General features: G+C 40.5%; 1 protein-coding gene and 1 pseudogene across 1 annotated transcript in view; both read right to left on the minus strand.

The window, feature by feature from the left end:
- Positions 1 to 17,239, minus strand: part of NKTR (natural killer cell triggering receptor) — a 57,577-nt gene that overhangs the window by 3,167 nt on the left and 37,171 nt on the right. Inside the window, 9 exon segments of the mRNA XM_004754254.3 lie at positions 1,136 to 1,237; positions 1,735 to 1,791; positions 2,529 to 2,624; positions 4,924 to 6,163; positions 6,166 to 7,808; positions 9,097 to 9,242; positions 9,890 to 9,977; positions 15,744 to 15,899; positions 16,360 to 16,582. Coding sequence (XP_004754311.2) covers positions 1,136 to 1,237; positions 1,735 to 1,791; positions 2,529 to 2,624; positions 4,924 to 6,163; positions 6,166 to 7,808; positions 9,097 to 9,242; positions 9,890 to 9,977; positions 15,744 to 15,899; positions 16,360 to 16,582 — 3,751 coding nt within the window.
- Positions 11,801 to 15,128, minus strand: LOC123394541 (annotated as a pseudogene).

Genomic DNA, 17,239 nt, shown 5'->3' on the forward strand with positions numbered 1-17,239 from the left:
GAAATTCATTAAAAATATGGAAACCAAAATGAGGACCCCAATGAGGGGTGAAGGTGGGGCAGGCATGGACAGGACCACTGGGACAGTGCATCTGGAGGACCTGGCAACGGTAACCAGTAATTTTGAAAAATATTAAAGGAGGTCACTTTACTAGATGCTAGAGACATATACAGTAGACAAAACAAAGTACAGTTTCCTGGGACTCATGGACCACACAGAATAGTGGACAAGACAAACAGGCCACATCATGGGGAGACGGGGGTGATATAACTCAGGGTTATCAGTCAGGATGGCCCCCTGGGGCAGTGGGTTGCAGCTTAGACCTATAGGGTAGGTAGGTGGGAAACTGGCCATCTCAAGAGTCGTGTGTATCTCCAGGCAGAAGGAGAGGTTCTAGAACATTAAAGGAGGGAAGACAGAAAAACCCCAGCTGGAGCTGGTAGGTAGAGAGGACTTACATGCGATGCTGAAGAGCCTGAACCTGCCCCTCTGGGCAGTAGGGAGCCTTTCAAGAGTTTCAAACAAGGGAGGTGTCTATATCACACTGACATTAGACAAGGATCACTGACTATAGTTGCAATGGATGGGGGAAAGGTAAGACCAAAAGTGACCAGGAAAGGGACATTACAAAAAGTTGCCATAAAGACTATGGCAGTACCAGCCCAAATAGTTCTATAAAATATAATACCTATAAATATCTGTAATTTATATATTTTTACTAAAACTGATGCTATATACCTCAACCCTGCTGTTGAAGCCAATGATGACATTTTAGTATACTTTTTTTTAAGTTTAAAAAACTAATAAATTGGTTTAGCTCTTTTTAGCAACTGGCCCTATTTAAGGGAGTGGGACACGGTCTAGGCGGCCTTCTCTCTTTACTCCTTCCAAAAAAACTGTGTGTCCAAGGGAATATAAATATTACAAAATCCATTTTAGATTAAAATATTAACAATAACCAACAAACTTGACCAGCAACCCTTAATACAAAAGCCACTTCCTGTGGGTTGCTAAAATTCAAGAGAAAGAAAGATTTCTGACCTCAGACGATTATGCTCTCTTCTATGAGCTGTTCGTCACCTCCCACACCAAGTACCCACAGTACCGTGCAGCGCCCTGAAGGAGGAAGACCCACCTGGATCGCCTGTTGTAACTTCTGCCTCGGTGGTAACTGTCACTCCTCTGGCTCCGGCTCCGACTCCGACTCCTGCTATAGTAGCTATCGTAAGTGTAGGACCTGCTTCAACAGCAACAAAACACACTATAGTTCCCCATTCAAACACTCACAGGCTTCCATTTCTTTTTATGATCTTCTCAGTGTTCTCTGAGAACATGGGCACATCTGCACAGCAAGTACTGGAGACATTTAACAAATGCCCCAGTGAGGCTTACCACATGCAACAGAAAAATGTTCATTTCTTTTCTGCATTGAAAAATATCACAAAGTTAACACACTAATTTAGTCTGACTGAATCTGGTGGATCTTCTTAGGCCATTACATTCAATCAATACCTGCCATTACAACTGGACATCGACTGTCACTTTGACACTAGAGTACGATGGGCGAACAGCCATCCAAAAAAGCCTCATGTAGGGAGAGATGGTTTCATGAGACAAATACTTGTGTTTCAACTTTTCAACAGACTACAACACTTTTTAAAAGGGAATGAAGGGTTTTATGAAATTCAGCTTTTCAATTCTGTCCCCATAGGTGGTTCCCCACCCCGTCTGTACCTGGACCGGCTGTGGGGGTCGTACGAGCTGCTCCTGGATCTGCTCCTGCTGGATGTCCTGATAGGAATCACATGAGAGACCATCATTTTGTGGGTCAGGACATGTTATATCAAAAATCAAGACACATATTTGCCATCAAGGAAAAAAACAATGAAATCCAGTAGCTGTATTTATTTCATTTCTTTATCAAAAGTATGGTGGATTTTTTAAAAGCATGTTGGATTTCATTCTGATTAACTTTGATTCTTCTATGAGGTGCACATAACCAAAGTCACTGGGGAGGTTCTAACTGGACAGGGAGGGGAAGTCTGCACAGGTCAGACACCAATAGGTAAAATGAAGCTGCAACAGTAGAACATATCTGAGAGGCAAAAGAGGGTTTGAGGAAGCTGGGAGAAATACAAACCTGGGTCACCACCCCCAACACTCTCCATTCTGTGGCCCCCTATTAACAGTCCTCCTATCCCAATCCCTAACCCAAGCTAAGAGGTGACTATGGATGTGAACGGAAGTCAAGGAAGATATACTGGAGTAGGGTGGGAGGAGAAGATGGGCAGGGCCTTTTTAAAAAAGATTTCTGCTGCTTCTCTTTCCTCACTCTGATAAGATCACATCCTGAGGATAGCCAGTGAGACTCTGACAGTTCCTAGAAAGAAACAACTAGACGAGACAATAGACCTGTCTGGTATTTAGCAATGACAAGATCCTTCTCAACAGCTCCCCCACTCTGTCAGTGCAGGACTTGAAAAGCAAACAGGATGCAGACCATGGTAGGGTGGGGTTCCCACACTCACCTGTGACTTTTGTAACTGCGGTAGGAACTGCTCCGGCTTCTTGTGCGGCCTCTGCTGTACCATCCTCTGCTGCGACTTCTGGAATAGCTTCTTGATCTACAGTTGAAAGTGAAAAAACAGAATTATATTAACTCACCATGCTGTTCAAATGAATCCTAGTAGTTCCGGAAGGGGAGAACACAACAAAAGGAAAGGTCATTCACAAACTCTTCACAGTGGGTTTGAAAGTGACAGCTAATGAGGGTTTAAATCAAAGAGAATCAAATAAACCAGAAAAGGCTGGTAAAGGTATATTCACTGGAGCCCTATTTGTTAAGACCAGAAGAAGAAATAATCCAAAGTTTCATTAAATATAGAATGGGGGAGGGGAGAAGCACAGATATGCAGTAAAATATTCTCAAATAGCAAAATGAATGAAATACAGCTACATACATCAACAGAGACATCTCTTGGAACATAATGTTCAGTGAAAAATGCATAGCTAGAACACATATGTAGGTATGTATATCTGTAAAGATTCTGTTGGAAGACATGCAAAAACACTATACAAATAGAAATATTTGTGGCAAAACTAAACAACAAAAAAACTACAACAAAAATTTACAATAATGTTTAATTCTAGGAGAGAAAATAAAGTAGACTGGCATTGGGTAGAGACATAATCAGGATGTCAAAGCTCTATTTTTAAAAATCTAGATGACACTTTAAATTATTTATACCTAATCATTTAATTTTTTTCAATCTATTTAATATTTAATAAAACAAGGAGCTTAAGTTAAAGTACAATTCTGCCCCTCTGCATTCCCTTGTCTCCCCACCCTTCTCCTCCGACTTTCCACCTGTTGTTTAGGACAGAACCATATCCCTATGTCTAGGCAACTTATGAAACATCTTCATAGGTTTTATTTTATTCACTATGTACTTATGTTTTAGAAGGCATGATCTACTTCCAGTTTACCTATAAGAGAATGAACACATTATGTTCTCACAGTCTAGTCAGTTACTCGATAAATATAGAGCAGATTCTGTGAGGTAACCGAAAGATGAGTAGAAAATGGCCCCAGACTGACTGAAGTGATATATCACAGCCTAGTAGGAGAGGCAAGGTTAGCTGCTGGTCTACTACGCATTCATGGCATAACTTAAAGCAAACTCCTCAGGCTTTCTAACCCTGTCTTCATTTATCAAGCGAAATGCCACCCAAAGGCAGCAGCAGGAATAGAAGAAGTGGCCAGCAGTTTAGAACTGTCAAAGCACGAATGGAAGGCAGATGTTAAGCAGACGGGCGGCTAGAGTCGCTCAGTAGTGCCTGCATCTAGCAATATGAACCTAGAGAGAACAGGCCAGGATTACCCAGTTCTCTGGGCCAGCTGGGAGTCAGGGTAGGAGGACGGAGAAGAGCCCACAACATAAGCACGGAATGGTCTGAGAGGGACGAGGAGAGCTAGCAGCAGATTCCAGAAGGACCAAAAGGACTGAAAACATGCCCTGGCACTCATATGAGGTACCTGCCCTTTTAGGAAGAGGCAGGGGAGGGAAGATGCAGCAGATAGACTACAAGCAGCTAAAGAGTAAATGGGAGACAGTTACTACAGATGGCAAGTGTTGGCTCCTATTTTTAAAGAAATCTGGGTGAGAAAGGGAAGATGAATAGGAAGGGGAAATTTTGAAGATTCTTAACTGTACTTTAGGCTCAAGTGATGAAAAGCAAAAACAGTATACTAAGGGATATGAGCAATTAAGAGATAGGTAAAACTATGAAATATTCACAAGGAAAAAAAAGGAGTACAGATCACTTATTAACATATCACAACACTCTTTTTCTTTAGTTTATAAAAATTCTCATTCTCTGCACAATCCAGTCTATGCTGATGACAAAAGTTTGACCCAACTTTGAAACAAAATAATATAAAGATGATGGTTTATATCATGTTCCTCCCCACTAACCCCTGAATAAAGATTAAACAGATGTAGGTCTTGGGCAGGTTAACTTGGCCTCTGTGGCCCCAAGCTTCCATTTGTGTAAAATGGAGGGTTATACTAATGATCTCTCAATCCTACATAATTCTGTAAATTCAGGATTTCCTTCTAAGGCACCGAAAGGTGGGAAAGCAGTGTCACACCATTAGAGACAGACTTGCCACCTATCATGGAAATTCATGTCTACTGCCAGAGAGCTTTAATTAACAAGCAATAGTTTTTGACACCAAGCCCAAATTTCTTCACCTAAAACCCCCACTTCCTATGTCCTCCATTGGCTCTCTCAGTCACTCAGCACAAGACTTCCTCTTACTCCCTTCCAGATATTTGGAAATAGTGATCTTGTCTCTAATTCTGATGTTCTTCCAAGTTAAACAGTAACAGACTCTTGGGGGGAGGGGACTATATTGCTCACCGATAGGATGACGTGGAACTTCGCGATCGACTTCTTGAGTGACTATAGGAGACAGACCTTGTTCTGTGTCTTGATTTGGTTTCCGACTTACTTCGAGATCTGCTCGGACTCCTGGACTGGCTATCCCCATCCCGACTAGGTGTCTGCTCCTCACTTGAACTCTCCTGATTCCTTGGCCGCCGGTTTAAGCGTGCCGTCTTTCTTACCTCATCAAAGAGAGACCCAGGCCGAACTTTATTTTTGCTTTTAATTTCTATCCTCAAACCTTGTGGCTTCATCTCGGGGGCCGCAGTCAGCGCCTTCACCTCCACGGCGCTAGATGTGGGGGTTACCGGTACCGGCAGGTTCCCCACCCCTTGCAGGGGCTTCCACTTGTTATCCAGGACACCAAGCTGGCTCTTCTCAGCCCCCTCTCTCTTCAGAGTGCTTTCGACAGTGCACGCCAGGCTAGCAGGGCTGCTGTCCCGTTTCCCCACATCCCCCATCATTTTGCTTTCCGACGTGCTGCTTTCCTGTTTTACCTCCTCCGTCTCAGGCGGCTCCGTGTGCACATCCTGTTTTAGAACAATGTTTACGTCTGGGGCAGCCAGCCTTGAAGGTCCCTGAGGGGATGCCTCCTTGGCCGGGGAGCTCCTGTCAGGAGTGCAGATGTCCATGTTGTCATCTGTCTGCAGGATATCCTCCAGTCCGCCCGGGACACCTTCTGCAACATGCTGAATGCTGGAGGGAGAAGCAGCAAGCTCCTCAGGACTGAAAGCCGTGGGAGAAGTGCCGAGTTTACCATCCTCTTTAGGAGGCTGATCGGTATCTGACGAAGTCATGACTGGATTACGTTTACCTGAGAGGATGCCCTCTTCACAGGACTTCTCAGGGTGTGGAGTATTTTCTTTCACAGTTTCACTATTTTCAGAAACTTGTTTTTTCTCTTTTGGCTCCTGAGTAACTTGTTTTTCACTCATCTCCTCCTCCTCCTCCTCCTCACCAAATTCTAGTGGAGGCTGCCAGTGAAATGCCTGTTTTCGTTTTGGAGCCTTGTGCTTTTTGTCTTTTTTCCCTTTTAATTTCTCCTTTGCTTTTTTGGTCTGTTCCCTTTTAAGATTTTCTTTTGACCCGTGTTTATGCTTCCGTGCCTTTCTTCTAGTGTTTTCTGAATTGGAATAGGACCCATCGGAATCAGAGGTTGAAGACCGCTGCTTACTTGATTTCCAAGCACCATTACCATCAGGCAGTGAAGTACTGCTGAAGATTTCTTTGGGGGTTTGGCTTTGCTGTGTATTTCACCAAAATCTGACTCAGAATCTGATGTAGCTTCACCTTCCTCCTTATCAGAAGATTGCCGGGAAATACTCTGACTGTTTTTAGTTACATCTCGTTCAGAGTTTGACTCAGAGTCCCATTTACTCCCAGCGTAATTCTTCCTTTTGGGCTTACTGCCATTTCTCAGGTGATCAGAAAGATTGTCCTTCGAGGCCCTTTTCTTTGAACGAGAGCATTCCTGTTCAGGCTTGGATTTCTCTTTATCTCTGTTTTTCTCTTGCTTACTGTGCATTTCCATTTGGACCCGCCTCTCTTTTTCCTGAGCTGACTGTGTAACCTGAACACTTGACCGTTCACTGTCTGAAGAATAATCTAAAGACGACCGGCTTTCGCTGTACTTTCTCTGACTCGAACACTTGTCCCTGCTTTTCACATATTTATTGCGAAGCCTCTTCTCAGAGCTGCTGCTGTGCCTCTTATTTGAAGTGTTCTTTTTTTTCCCACTGGATCTGAATTTTCTCTTGGCTCGTCTTCCATCATCACTGCTAACAGAAGAGTATGACGAAGATCTACTACACTGTGAATGATCACTGTATTTATTTCGTGAATGGGATCTAGATGAGGCAGACCTAGATCTTGAACGTGAACTAGCTAGACTTCGTGACCTTGTGTATGATCTGGAATACGATCTACTCCTAGAAGATCTGCTCCTTGACCTTGGTGAGCTTTCCGAACTTCTATCACTGTATTTTGAATAAGCACTCCGATCACTTTCTGAATTTTTTTCTCTTTTATGGTAGGATGATGAACTTCCAGTCTCTTTGATATTTGCTAAACTGTAAGTGCTCTGGAGGGGCAGCAAATGGGTTGTTTTAGCTTTCATTTCTTGAATTCGCTCATAAGAGGGCTTCCAGGGCTTTTGTCCAGGCTTCCACCTTGAAGGAGGGGGACTGTCACTCAATGGTATCACAGGAATATTTTCCGCCACCACTGGTTGTACTACAACGTTTTCGTTTTGTGGCACTGTTGCTCGTAAAGGTTCCGTTTTAACTGGTTTATTTTCACTTATCTGAGAGGTTGTTCGTCTTGGTGATTTTGATGCTGTCCTTTGGTGCCCTGACTTGGAAGTAGATCTGGACTTTGATCTACTTCGAGAATGTGATGAGGATTTTGACGGAGTCCTTGATCTTGAGCTTCCTCTAGAATAAGACTGTGAGTGAGATTTAGATTTGTAGGAGTCTCTGCTGGAATGGGTTGAAGAGCTCTGGTCATCTTTATCAGATTTAGACCAGTCCCTTTTTGATGAGTGATGAGATGATAATGAGGAAGAACGAGATCTCCTTTCTCTATCACAAGAGGATTTCATTCGTCGGGTGGAAGATTTTGAGGATTCTATGTCTGACGGTACAATAATCCTTCTCTTCTTAGTCTGCTTGTGTCTTCTGCAATGTTTTTGCTTTTTAGCTTTCTTTTTATGTTTAACCTTTTTCTCTTTCCTGCGTTTTTTATGGTGACTGTCAGAGTGTCTTGCTGTACTAAGGTCTGAATAATATCCATTATAGGACCATGATCTGGATCTCTGCGACAAGCTTCTCTCATCCCATCGGCTTGAACAGGGGTCACTTAATCTATTGAAAAGGATACAATATGCATGCAATTATTTTAAGCATGTTTTCTATGCTTTAAGTTGAAAACACATTTGTTTTCAATACAAATGCTTGACAAAAGCCTAGTTAAAAACAAAGTACTGACTCCAATGACATTTTAAGCACATGTAAAAGGATACATCAAAGGGTGATAGGCCTCATCTGAACCTCTTAATTTCAGAGATACACACTGACAACTACTGACAGATTCACTTATAAAAGGATTTTTTTAATTAAGCAAAAAACTTCAAATTTGACAGAAAAACGGTTTTGAACCGAACCACACTAAACCAATTCATCACGAGAGCACTGCTGACATACTGAGTTCCTTGGCTAGGATGTTCATGACATCTAGACATCTCTGCCTCCTCGAACAATTTCTGAGGGAGGATCAAATCAAATTCCCAACAATCTGTTGAATCCCTGCAGATATAGGACAGCTGACTGAATTCTAAAGAGGAAGCCTCTTAAGAAGCTAGCATGGCTATTGTTTTATTTCAGCTTCACAGAGGTAATCAAGACTTTCTCTTAAGGTTTTAGTTAAATTACTTCCTACAGAAATTGAGGGAAAAGTTCAGGAAAATAGATGCAGGCTTTACAATCTTAGTGGTAATGGGTTAATGTCAGGGCTCAAAATTAAGAGTTCTCTATACCACTGTGTCTAAACCACTCTCACAGAGCAGACACATTCCCTCTTCTGACATCTAACCATTCCCCTGGACACCCACAAAGAGGCGGCTACTACCAGTAGGAACAATTACAGAGGGTCCCATTGGTGTATTTTTCACTAACTATTCTGGAGCCAGCCCATTTCTACAACAGATATTCCGCTGGGGGGAGCGTTACTGAGGGTTAGGAGAAGGGTACACTTCTGAAGAACCAACAGTCTGCGGGGTCAGAAGTTAATGCACATGCTAGGTACAATTTTCCTACCTGCCAATTCATTCATCAGTGTCTAAGAGACCTGGCTAGGAAAGAATCCGCTATATGATTTTTAAGCCCTGATTATTTCTAAAATTGTATTAAGATTATCTTTGAGAGATTCAGTGGTTTTATAGTTTTGTGAGGGAAGACCAAATTTTGATTTAAAAGCACCCTGAAGCCAATGAGCCCTCCTACATAATAGCTCTCTTCCTGCCAAGTATTCCCAAATGGGAATTCTCTTTGGTCACAGTTGAACTTTTAATGGAAAGTCCAGAAGTCAGTCTCTGGCCTTGTAACACGTAAAATCTAGTAGACACAGGATTGTGCTCATACTCAAAGCTCTTACTTATCTCCTTTACTCCATTTTTCTCCACTAGGTGGTCTGTATGCTCTTAATCTCTGCATTTCTTCTTTCCAGTGAGGAGGAGTTTCACTGCTATCATCATCGTCTGATTCAGAACATGATCTTGACCTTGGAGGAGTGTGATAGCGCTTCAAAAACAAAGGAATAACTGTTTTTAAAATACTGCTCAATTACAGTCTGCTACAGGAGAGAGTTAGGTATAAGACCCAATTCCAGATGCGATTCAAAAGCAATAATGATTAAAGTACAAAAGGATGATATGAAGTTATATCAAACGTAAGACACTAGAAGACATGGGACTGGGGCGCCTAGGTGGCTCAGATGGTTGAGTGTCTGCCTCTGGCTCAGGTCACGATCTCTAGGTCCTGGGATCAAGCTCCATGTCAGGTTCCCAGCTCAGCTGGAGTCTGTTTCTCCTTCTCCCTCTGCCCCTCTCCCTGATTGTGCTCTCTCTCTCAAACGAATAAATAACATCTTTAAAAAAGGAGGGGGGCAAAAAAGAGAGAAAGAAATGGGATTTTTTCCCTTTGAAGTCCTAAGGGTTACATTCATTAGCCTAGATTATTAAACATACTAAGATTTCTCACCACACTGTTTCACATATCATTTCATACTTAAAATGCTCAATAACTTTAATCTAATAGCCATACCCTCATATCCCTATGGAGAATACAACTAGCTCCTTCAACAGATCTTGGACTATATCTAAATTTAAAGCTAGGATTCTGCCACTTAGATAGTAATTTGAAAAAAAGAAAAGTCTTAACACACATACAATTGTGCCCCTTCCTTTAATCTTCCGTCCAGATTTTGATACAGATGGTTTCTGATCACTTACAATGGGTGTAACATCAGGAATCTTCCTGGAAAAGAAGATTGAAAAGTAAAACTAAGCAAATGCTAAGCAGTTTTCTCAATATTTAAATGCAGAATTCATGCTCCTATAATACAGTCATTTCATTTAGATCCAACACTTCTGTAGAATGAGGCACTCTAAGTAACCTGATTTTCTAGGCACTTTTTAAATGCCAAACCTTTAAAATAAAATAAAAAAAGGTAACCCAACTGGGTAGAAATGTAGGTATGAACTGTGCATCTTTTTAAGCATAGTACTACTTTTAAACAAAATCCCTTTTTATCAGTCTCTAAGTGATGTTCTAATGGAATCCTAAGATATTTCTGACTCTGATACTTAAATTGTTTTAAAAACTTTATTATTTTATGTTTTTAATAATTCATTTGTCTCCCCAACTCTACAATAAGCTGCCCCTCCTTCAGGGCTCTGAATCTACTGCCATACAGTAATTCTAAGACTACAGACTTGGTGGCAGCTACCATTCTCCACAAGTGAGAAGTCTTCATACCTCAAGTTTTTCCCTGTTACTAGCATGATGGATAGCTCTTACTGAGTACTTACTACGTGGCAGATACTATGTTAGTAAGCATTTTAAACGTAATTGAGTCAAACATGTATAACGTAATACTGGCCCTTTTAGCTAATTTTTATAGTTCAGTGTATTAATGAATTACACTGATGTTGTGCAACCATACTACTATCTTTCTTAAACTTTTCCACTAACCCAGACCCACTCCCCCCATTAAGAATACCTCGCCATCCCCCCAAACTCCCTCAGCCTCTTGTAATCTCTCATTTATGGCCAAATAACATTCCATTGTATGTACACAACACATTTTGTTTATCCAACCATCTGCTGGTGACTGGGATTGCTTTCTTTTTGCTACTGTGAATATACTGCAAAAATATACCTAGCCATGGAATTGCTTGGTTACATGGTTAAATCTATGTTTAACTTTTTGAGGAACAACCAAACATTTTCCACAATGTCTGAATAATTTTAGACTCCTGCCACCAATGTGTAAGGATTCCAATTTCTCCATATCCTTGCTGACACTAGTTTTTTGGGGGTTTTGTTTTAAAATCCAAAAGTTATAGCCATCCTGCCAGGTGAGTATTATCTCACTGTGGGTTTAATCTGTATTTCCCTAATGACTAATGACGTTAAGCACCTTTTCATGTGTTTACTGGCCATTTGTATGAAACATCTATTCAAATGCTGTGCCTATTTTTAAACTGAGTTGTCTTTTTATATTGTTGTCCATGCTTTTGGTGTCAAATATAAGAATTCATTGCCAAACCCAAGGTCATAAAAATTTACTTCTATGCTATCTAAGAGTTTTATAGTTTTAGTTCTTATATTCAGGATATGGCCCCATTTTAATTTTTATATATTATGTGAAGTAGGGGTCCAGCATTACTCTGTTGCATGTGGAAATCCAGTTGTTCCGGCACCATTTATTGAACAGACAGACTTCTTTCTCAACTGAATGTACTTTGCAGTCTTTTCTAAAATCAATTGGCCATACATACTGCTACACGTTTATTTCTGGACTCTCAAATCTACCCCATTGGTCTATATATATTTATCTTTATGCCTGTACCATACTACTTTGATGACTGTAGCTATGTGTTAAGTTTTGACATCAGAAGGTATGAGTGCTCCAACTTTGTCTTTCTTTTGTCTTTTTCCAAGATTTTGTTTATTTATTTGAGAGAGAGAGAGCGAGCATAAGAGGGGAGGTCAGAGGGAGGAGAAGCAGATTCCCCATGGAGCTAGAAACCCAATGCGGGACTCGATCCCAGGACTCCAAGATCATGACCTGAGCTGAAGGCAGTTGCTTAACCAACTGAACCACCCAGGCACTCAACTTTGTCTTTCTTTTTCAAGATTGTTTTGGCGATTTGGGGCCTCCTACAATTCCATATGATCTGATATTGACTTTTCCATTTCTGCAAAAAGGCTGTTGAAATTTGACAGTGATCACACTGAATCCAAAGCTTGCTGTAGTGACATATTAACTATATCAAGTCTTCCAAACCATGAACATGCGACATCTTTCCATTTATTTAGGTATAAATATGTTGTAATTTTCACTGTATAAGTCTTTTACCTCTTTAAATTTTTTCCTAAGTATTTTATTCTTTTAGCTGTTGTTTTAAATAGAACTGCTTTCTTAATTTCCCTTTCAGACTCTTCATTGTTAACATTTTGTTAACAAGCACCTGAAAGACATTAATTCATGGAATTCTCATAACACTGTGAGGTAGGTACTATTAGCATCTTCATTTGAAAGAGAGAATTTTAAGATTAAGAGGTTACAAATCTTGCCCTAAGTCACATGAAGAAATACAACTTGACTCTTAAAGCCAATAGGGTTTTCTTTTCTTTCTTTTTGCCCTGATTCATAATTTAATGGCTGTGCAGGCCTTGGTCTCTTATTTCTGCTTCTTGCGGGCCCACTGCTCTGCGGTCAGAGTTTTCTGCTCAAAGGCATGAATGTGCAGAAGCTCTTTGGCGAGGCATGTGTACACCAGCTGGTGTCTCTGAAGCAGTGACTTCCCCTTGGGCCAACAAGTTCGGAGGGGAAGCTGGACGCGCAATGGTTGGGAGTCGTGTCTTCGACTTCAATAAGCTCTGTCTCCGGGTCCTGCTGCAGCTTTTCCCAGAGGCATTCGGCGCTGAGTTCCAATGTGGGAGCCCAGAAGGGGCGACAGCCCAGTCGGGATGGAACCCCAGCTCCAACCCAGCCACACTGCTTCAGCCCTTCCAATAGGGTTTTCTAAGACTCTAGAAATCAAGCTCCAAATAAACATACAAACAACAACAACAAACAACAACAACAAAAAAAAAACAATTCTTCTACAGAAGAATCTTAACTACAAAGTATACATATAGTGTTTTTCAGTCATTTCATGACATTACTTAATTCTCACAGTGAGGTAAGTTGGTACGTTTGGTAGGCAACTGTTAACCCCATATTCCTCATGAAGAAAAAGGACTGAACTCACCTCTATGAGTTCAGCAAAAATTAACCTTTACCTGGGAACCTTTTAGGTACTAATCCAATGCTATAACCTTCTACCTTCTCCCCAGAACATTCTAATTTTATTTGCTGTATGGCCCAGAAGTTGGTATTTTCAAAAGCCTGTAAATTATTCTGAAGTACCTCTAAGGTCAAGAACAAAGAAACTGCAGTCAAGTGTGGAACCCAAATTCCACTAAGCAAATTACAAATGATACGAGCTTAACTGCTGGTAAATCAGCAAGGTGACAAGTTCACTATGGCTGATGACCCCTGCTTCTTATCCTTACATATGCTGAGTTCTTGAAGCACACTTAATTACAGCTCCCAAACAACTGATCAAAATCTCAAAGATCCTAATAAAATACATCAATTGTGCTATCTTTGTATGACACAACAACCATCCAATTATAATTTAAAATAATTCTGCACAAAATAACTTCCAAGAACATTGTTATGTGACCAAAGAAGAGTAATGACCGAACAAAATTATCAGCACTTTTCAATCACAAATGCAATCACCTGTTTACCACTACCAGTTTAAGAGAGGTCAGCCAACTTTTTCTGAAAAGAATCCGAGAGTAGTAAGTGTTTTAGGATTTGTAGGCCAAGAAGAAAATTAAGGCTATTAGATAGGTACTTAGATAACAAGAAAACAAATTTTCACTGATATTTTATCAGTAAAATTTGAAACATGACACCTGAGTATCATTTCTTTGTACTTAAGATCCAATGAGAGGAATTGAGTTCTTTTGCAGGGGGCAAATAACATTTCACTTCAGTAGGATTCACAATGCTCCCTATAAAAAGAGATAATGCTGTTCATACGGTAATGCTAATCTGTAATGGGACTATATGTATTTTATCTTTAAAAATATATTTTCAGGGGTGCCTGGGTGGCTCAGTGGGTTCAGCCTCTGCCTTTGGCTCAGGTCATGATCCTGGGATTGAGCCCCACATCAGGCTCTCCGCTGAGCAGGGAGCCTGCTGCTGCTTCTCTGCCTGCTCCTTTGCCTACTTGTGATCTCTGTCAAATAAATAAATAAAATCTTTAAAAAATAAATAAAATAAAATAAAAATTAAAAAAAAAATCTTTTCACATACAGGTGTTATACACATAGTACTTGAAATCCTGGAGAGCGGTAATGGTGTCGCTGTGAGGCCTAGTGCACAGAGCAGCAGTATAAAGCAATGGGGCTGCGGCACAGAAACTTAATTTATGCACACTGAAATCTGAGTTTCATTCAATTTCCACACTTCACAAAATATTACTCTTCTTTGGGACGCCTGGGTGGCTCAGTGGGTTAAGCCGCTGCCTTCGGCTCAGGTCATGATCCTGAAGTCATGGGATCGAGTCCCCCATCGGGCTCCTTGCTCGGCAGGGAACCTGCTTCTCTTGCTGCCTCTGCCTGCCTCTCTGCCTGCTTGTGTGTACTCACTTGTGCGTTTTCTCTCTGGCAAATAAATAAAATCTTTAAAAAATATATATTACTCTCCTTTTTGTCTTTTCTACAAACATTCAATCATGTAAAAACCATTTTTTTTAACTTCACAGGCTGTACAGGTAATAGACCAAATCCAGCCCATGGATAACACCCACCACCTGACAGAGAAAGTGACCTTTCAAGTTCCCTGACTTTTGAAAGCCAAACAGATTTGACCAATGAACTTGGTGTCTTGTCCCACTAAAATTTATTAACAAGCCAGAATTTGAAATGAAGACATCAGCATGTTAAGCTTTTAATTCAAAGATACATCTCATTTCATAACAGCTTTTTAAAATAAGACAATATTAGGATTTAAAAATGTTTAATGTGGGGCGCCTGGGTGGCTCAGTGGGTTAAGCCGCTGCCTTCGGCTCAGGTCATGACCTCAGGGTCTTGGGATCGAGTCCCGCATCGGGCTCTCTGCTCAGTGGGGAGCCTGCTTCTTCCTCTCTCTGCCTGCCTCTCTGCCTATTTGTGATCTCTGTCTGTCAAATAAATAAATAAAAAAATCTTTAAAAAAAAAAATAAAAAAAATGTTTAATGAACTAAATGATTACCTTATGTGGAAACCTGACTGTAAACAAAGACCACTTCTAAGCCTCCAACAGAACTATTCACAGGGAACTTATCAATGATATGCCACATTATGGTATTTTTGTTCAAACAACATTTTTTTTAATAATTCTAAACTTGAGGTAACACACAAAATATACTACATAGTATTTTTTGAGACCAAATCTACACATTTGGTCTCAAATGTGTAGCTCTGTAGACCAAATCTACAAATCTACACATTATCTGTCCAATTCAGAGAAGTTACAACTTTGCAAGTCAGCAAGAGTCACATATTTATGATACTAAACTGTATCCCCAAACACCATGCAATTAATTTAACACTATTCGAAATGGACCACGTTTTATCATTCAACTGACTCCAAACAGTTCAACTGACCCTCTGTTCTGACAACCTAATCTCACTTTTAATGAAAAGCCAAGGAAAAAAAAGTTAGTAATGAAATCTTTCCAGAGCTCCAGTAAAAACTTCTCCCCTGGCCAACTTGCCCACACAACCCCCTTTCCCTACTAGCAGAATGAGAATTCTGCAAGATCAGGTACATGTCATTCATTAACCTAGCACCTCCCACAGTACCATTCAAAGTGCTTTGATTATAGGTCATGCTCAATAAATGTGGAACTGCAACTAGCTGATGGAATTATCATTCACAGAATGAAAACACCGTGGTTAATCACCCTACTTACGGTTCAGGTTCCACCGTGACAAGAGGCATGTCTCTTCTCAGTAAAAATCGGTTCTCAGGAACTGGAGGAATCTCCTCTGGGCGGACCACAGGCTTCTCCCTTTTAGCATTTGAATCAACTGACCTTTTTTCATTGGTATAACTCCTCTCGGAGTGACTTGGAGAGAATAAAGCATGTCACCAATTAAAATGTTTGCATTTCACAATAATATTAAATAATATTACATAATATTAATAGCAATAAAATAAATTTAATAATTACATATCTCACTCAAAAGGTTTGTACAGTTTTCACAAAGAGAACATATAAAGCATGAACACAGTACTAAAATTCTGCTATCAAATTGTCAAACGATCCTAACTTTTTTCTTTTTAAAGCACAGCATGTAGAGAACCTGCAAACACATAGATCTTTGATATGGAATGTCTGTGCTACCCCTAGAATAGTCAAATTTCAAATTAAAGTTTAAAAAATATTAACCTTTATTAGCAACAGGTTAAAAAGCTAAGTTTACACAGCTGCACATGCTTTCCCCATTGGGGTGTGTGTGTGTGTGTGTGTGTTTTTTTTTTTTTTTTTTTTTTAGCTTAAGATTCCCCTGGTGTTTCACACTTACCCTTTTGGGCTCATAATGTGTTTAGTCCTTGGTTCTTCTGAACTGCTTGCTTCCTTTCGTCTCTTTTTAGAATGTTTAACTTTTGGCCGCCTCTTATGTTTCCTTCTTCTGCTTCTCTCATGTTCAATTTCACTTTCTGAAGAAGATTCTGAAGATGAAGAGGAATTGGAAGAGGAATCCGAATCTTCTGAATGAGTTGGTTTCTTCCTTTTTTTCTCAAAAACTTTTAAGAAATATTAACACGACTATTAGTACTGCATTTCAGTGCTTACTTTTCAGAGTAAAACATGTGACTACCTAGTACAGTAAAGCACGCTTTATCAACAGAAAACTGAAGACAAAATTTAATACATTTTTCTTCACGTTGATAATACAATGTGCTGTTGAGATTGTAAAGTAACAAAGCCCTTGCCCTCGTGAGGCCTATATTCTAGCTGGATCAGGTAAGAAAATAAGTAAGTGCATAATATGACAAATGGTAAGTGCTAGGACAGAAACACCAAAAAAAGCAGGGTAAAGGGAATAGGTAGAGTCAGGGGGTAACTGAAAATTATATTCGGGGCTGGCTGGGTGGCTCAGTAGGTTAAGCCTCTGCCTTTGGCTCAGGTCATGATCTCAGGGTCCTGGGATCAAGCCCCGTATTGGGCTCTCCGCTCAGCAGGGAGCCTGCTTCTCCCCCTCTCTCTGCCTACCTCTCTGCCTACTTGTGATCTCTGTCAAATAAGTAAATAAAATCTTAAAGAAATAAAGAAAAGAAAATTACATTCCAACAGAGACCTGAAGGAAATGAGCTAAGGGGTCAGGTAGATATCTGGATGGAGAGTGCTACAGAAAGAGGGGACAGGCAACACAAAGGTCCCTGTGTGTTTGGCAGGGTCAA

This window comes from Mustela putorius, unplaced genomic scaffold (genome assembly GCF_011764305.1).
Source record: "Mustela putorius furo isolate JIRA1106 unplaced genomic scaffold, ASM1176430v1.1 tig00003834_pilon_pilon_pilon, whole genome shotgun sequence".
Taxonomy (NCBI): Eukaryota; Metazoa; Chordata; class Mammalia; order Carnivora; family Mustelidae; genus Mustela; species Mustela putorius.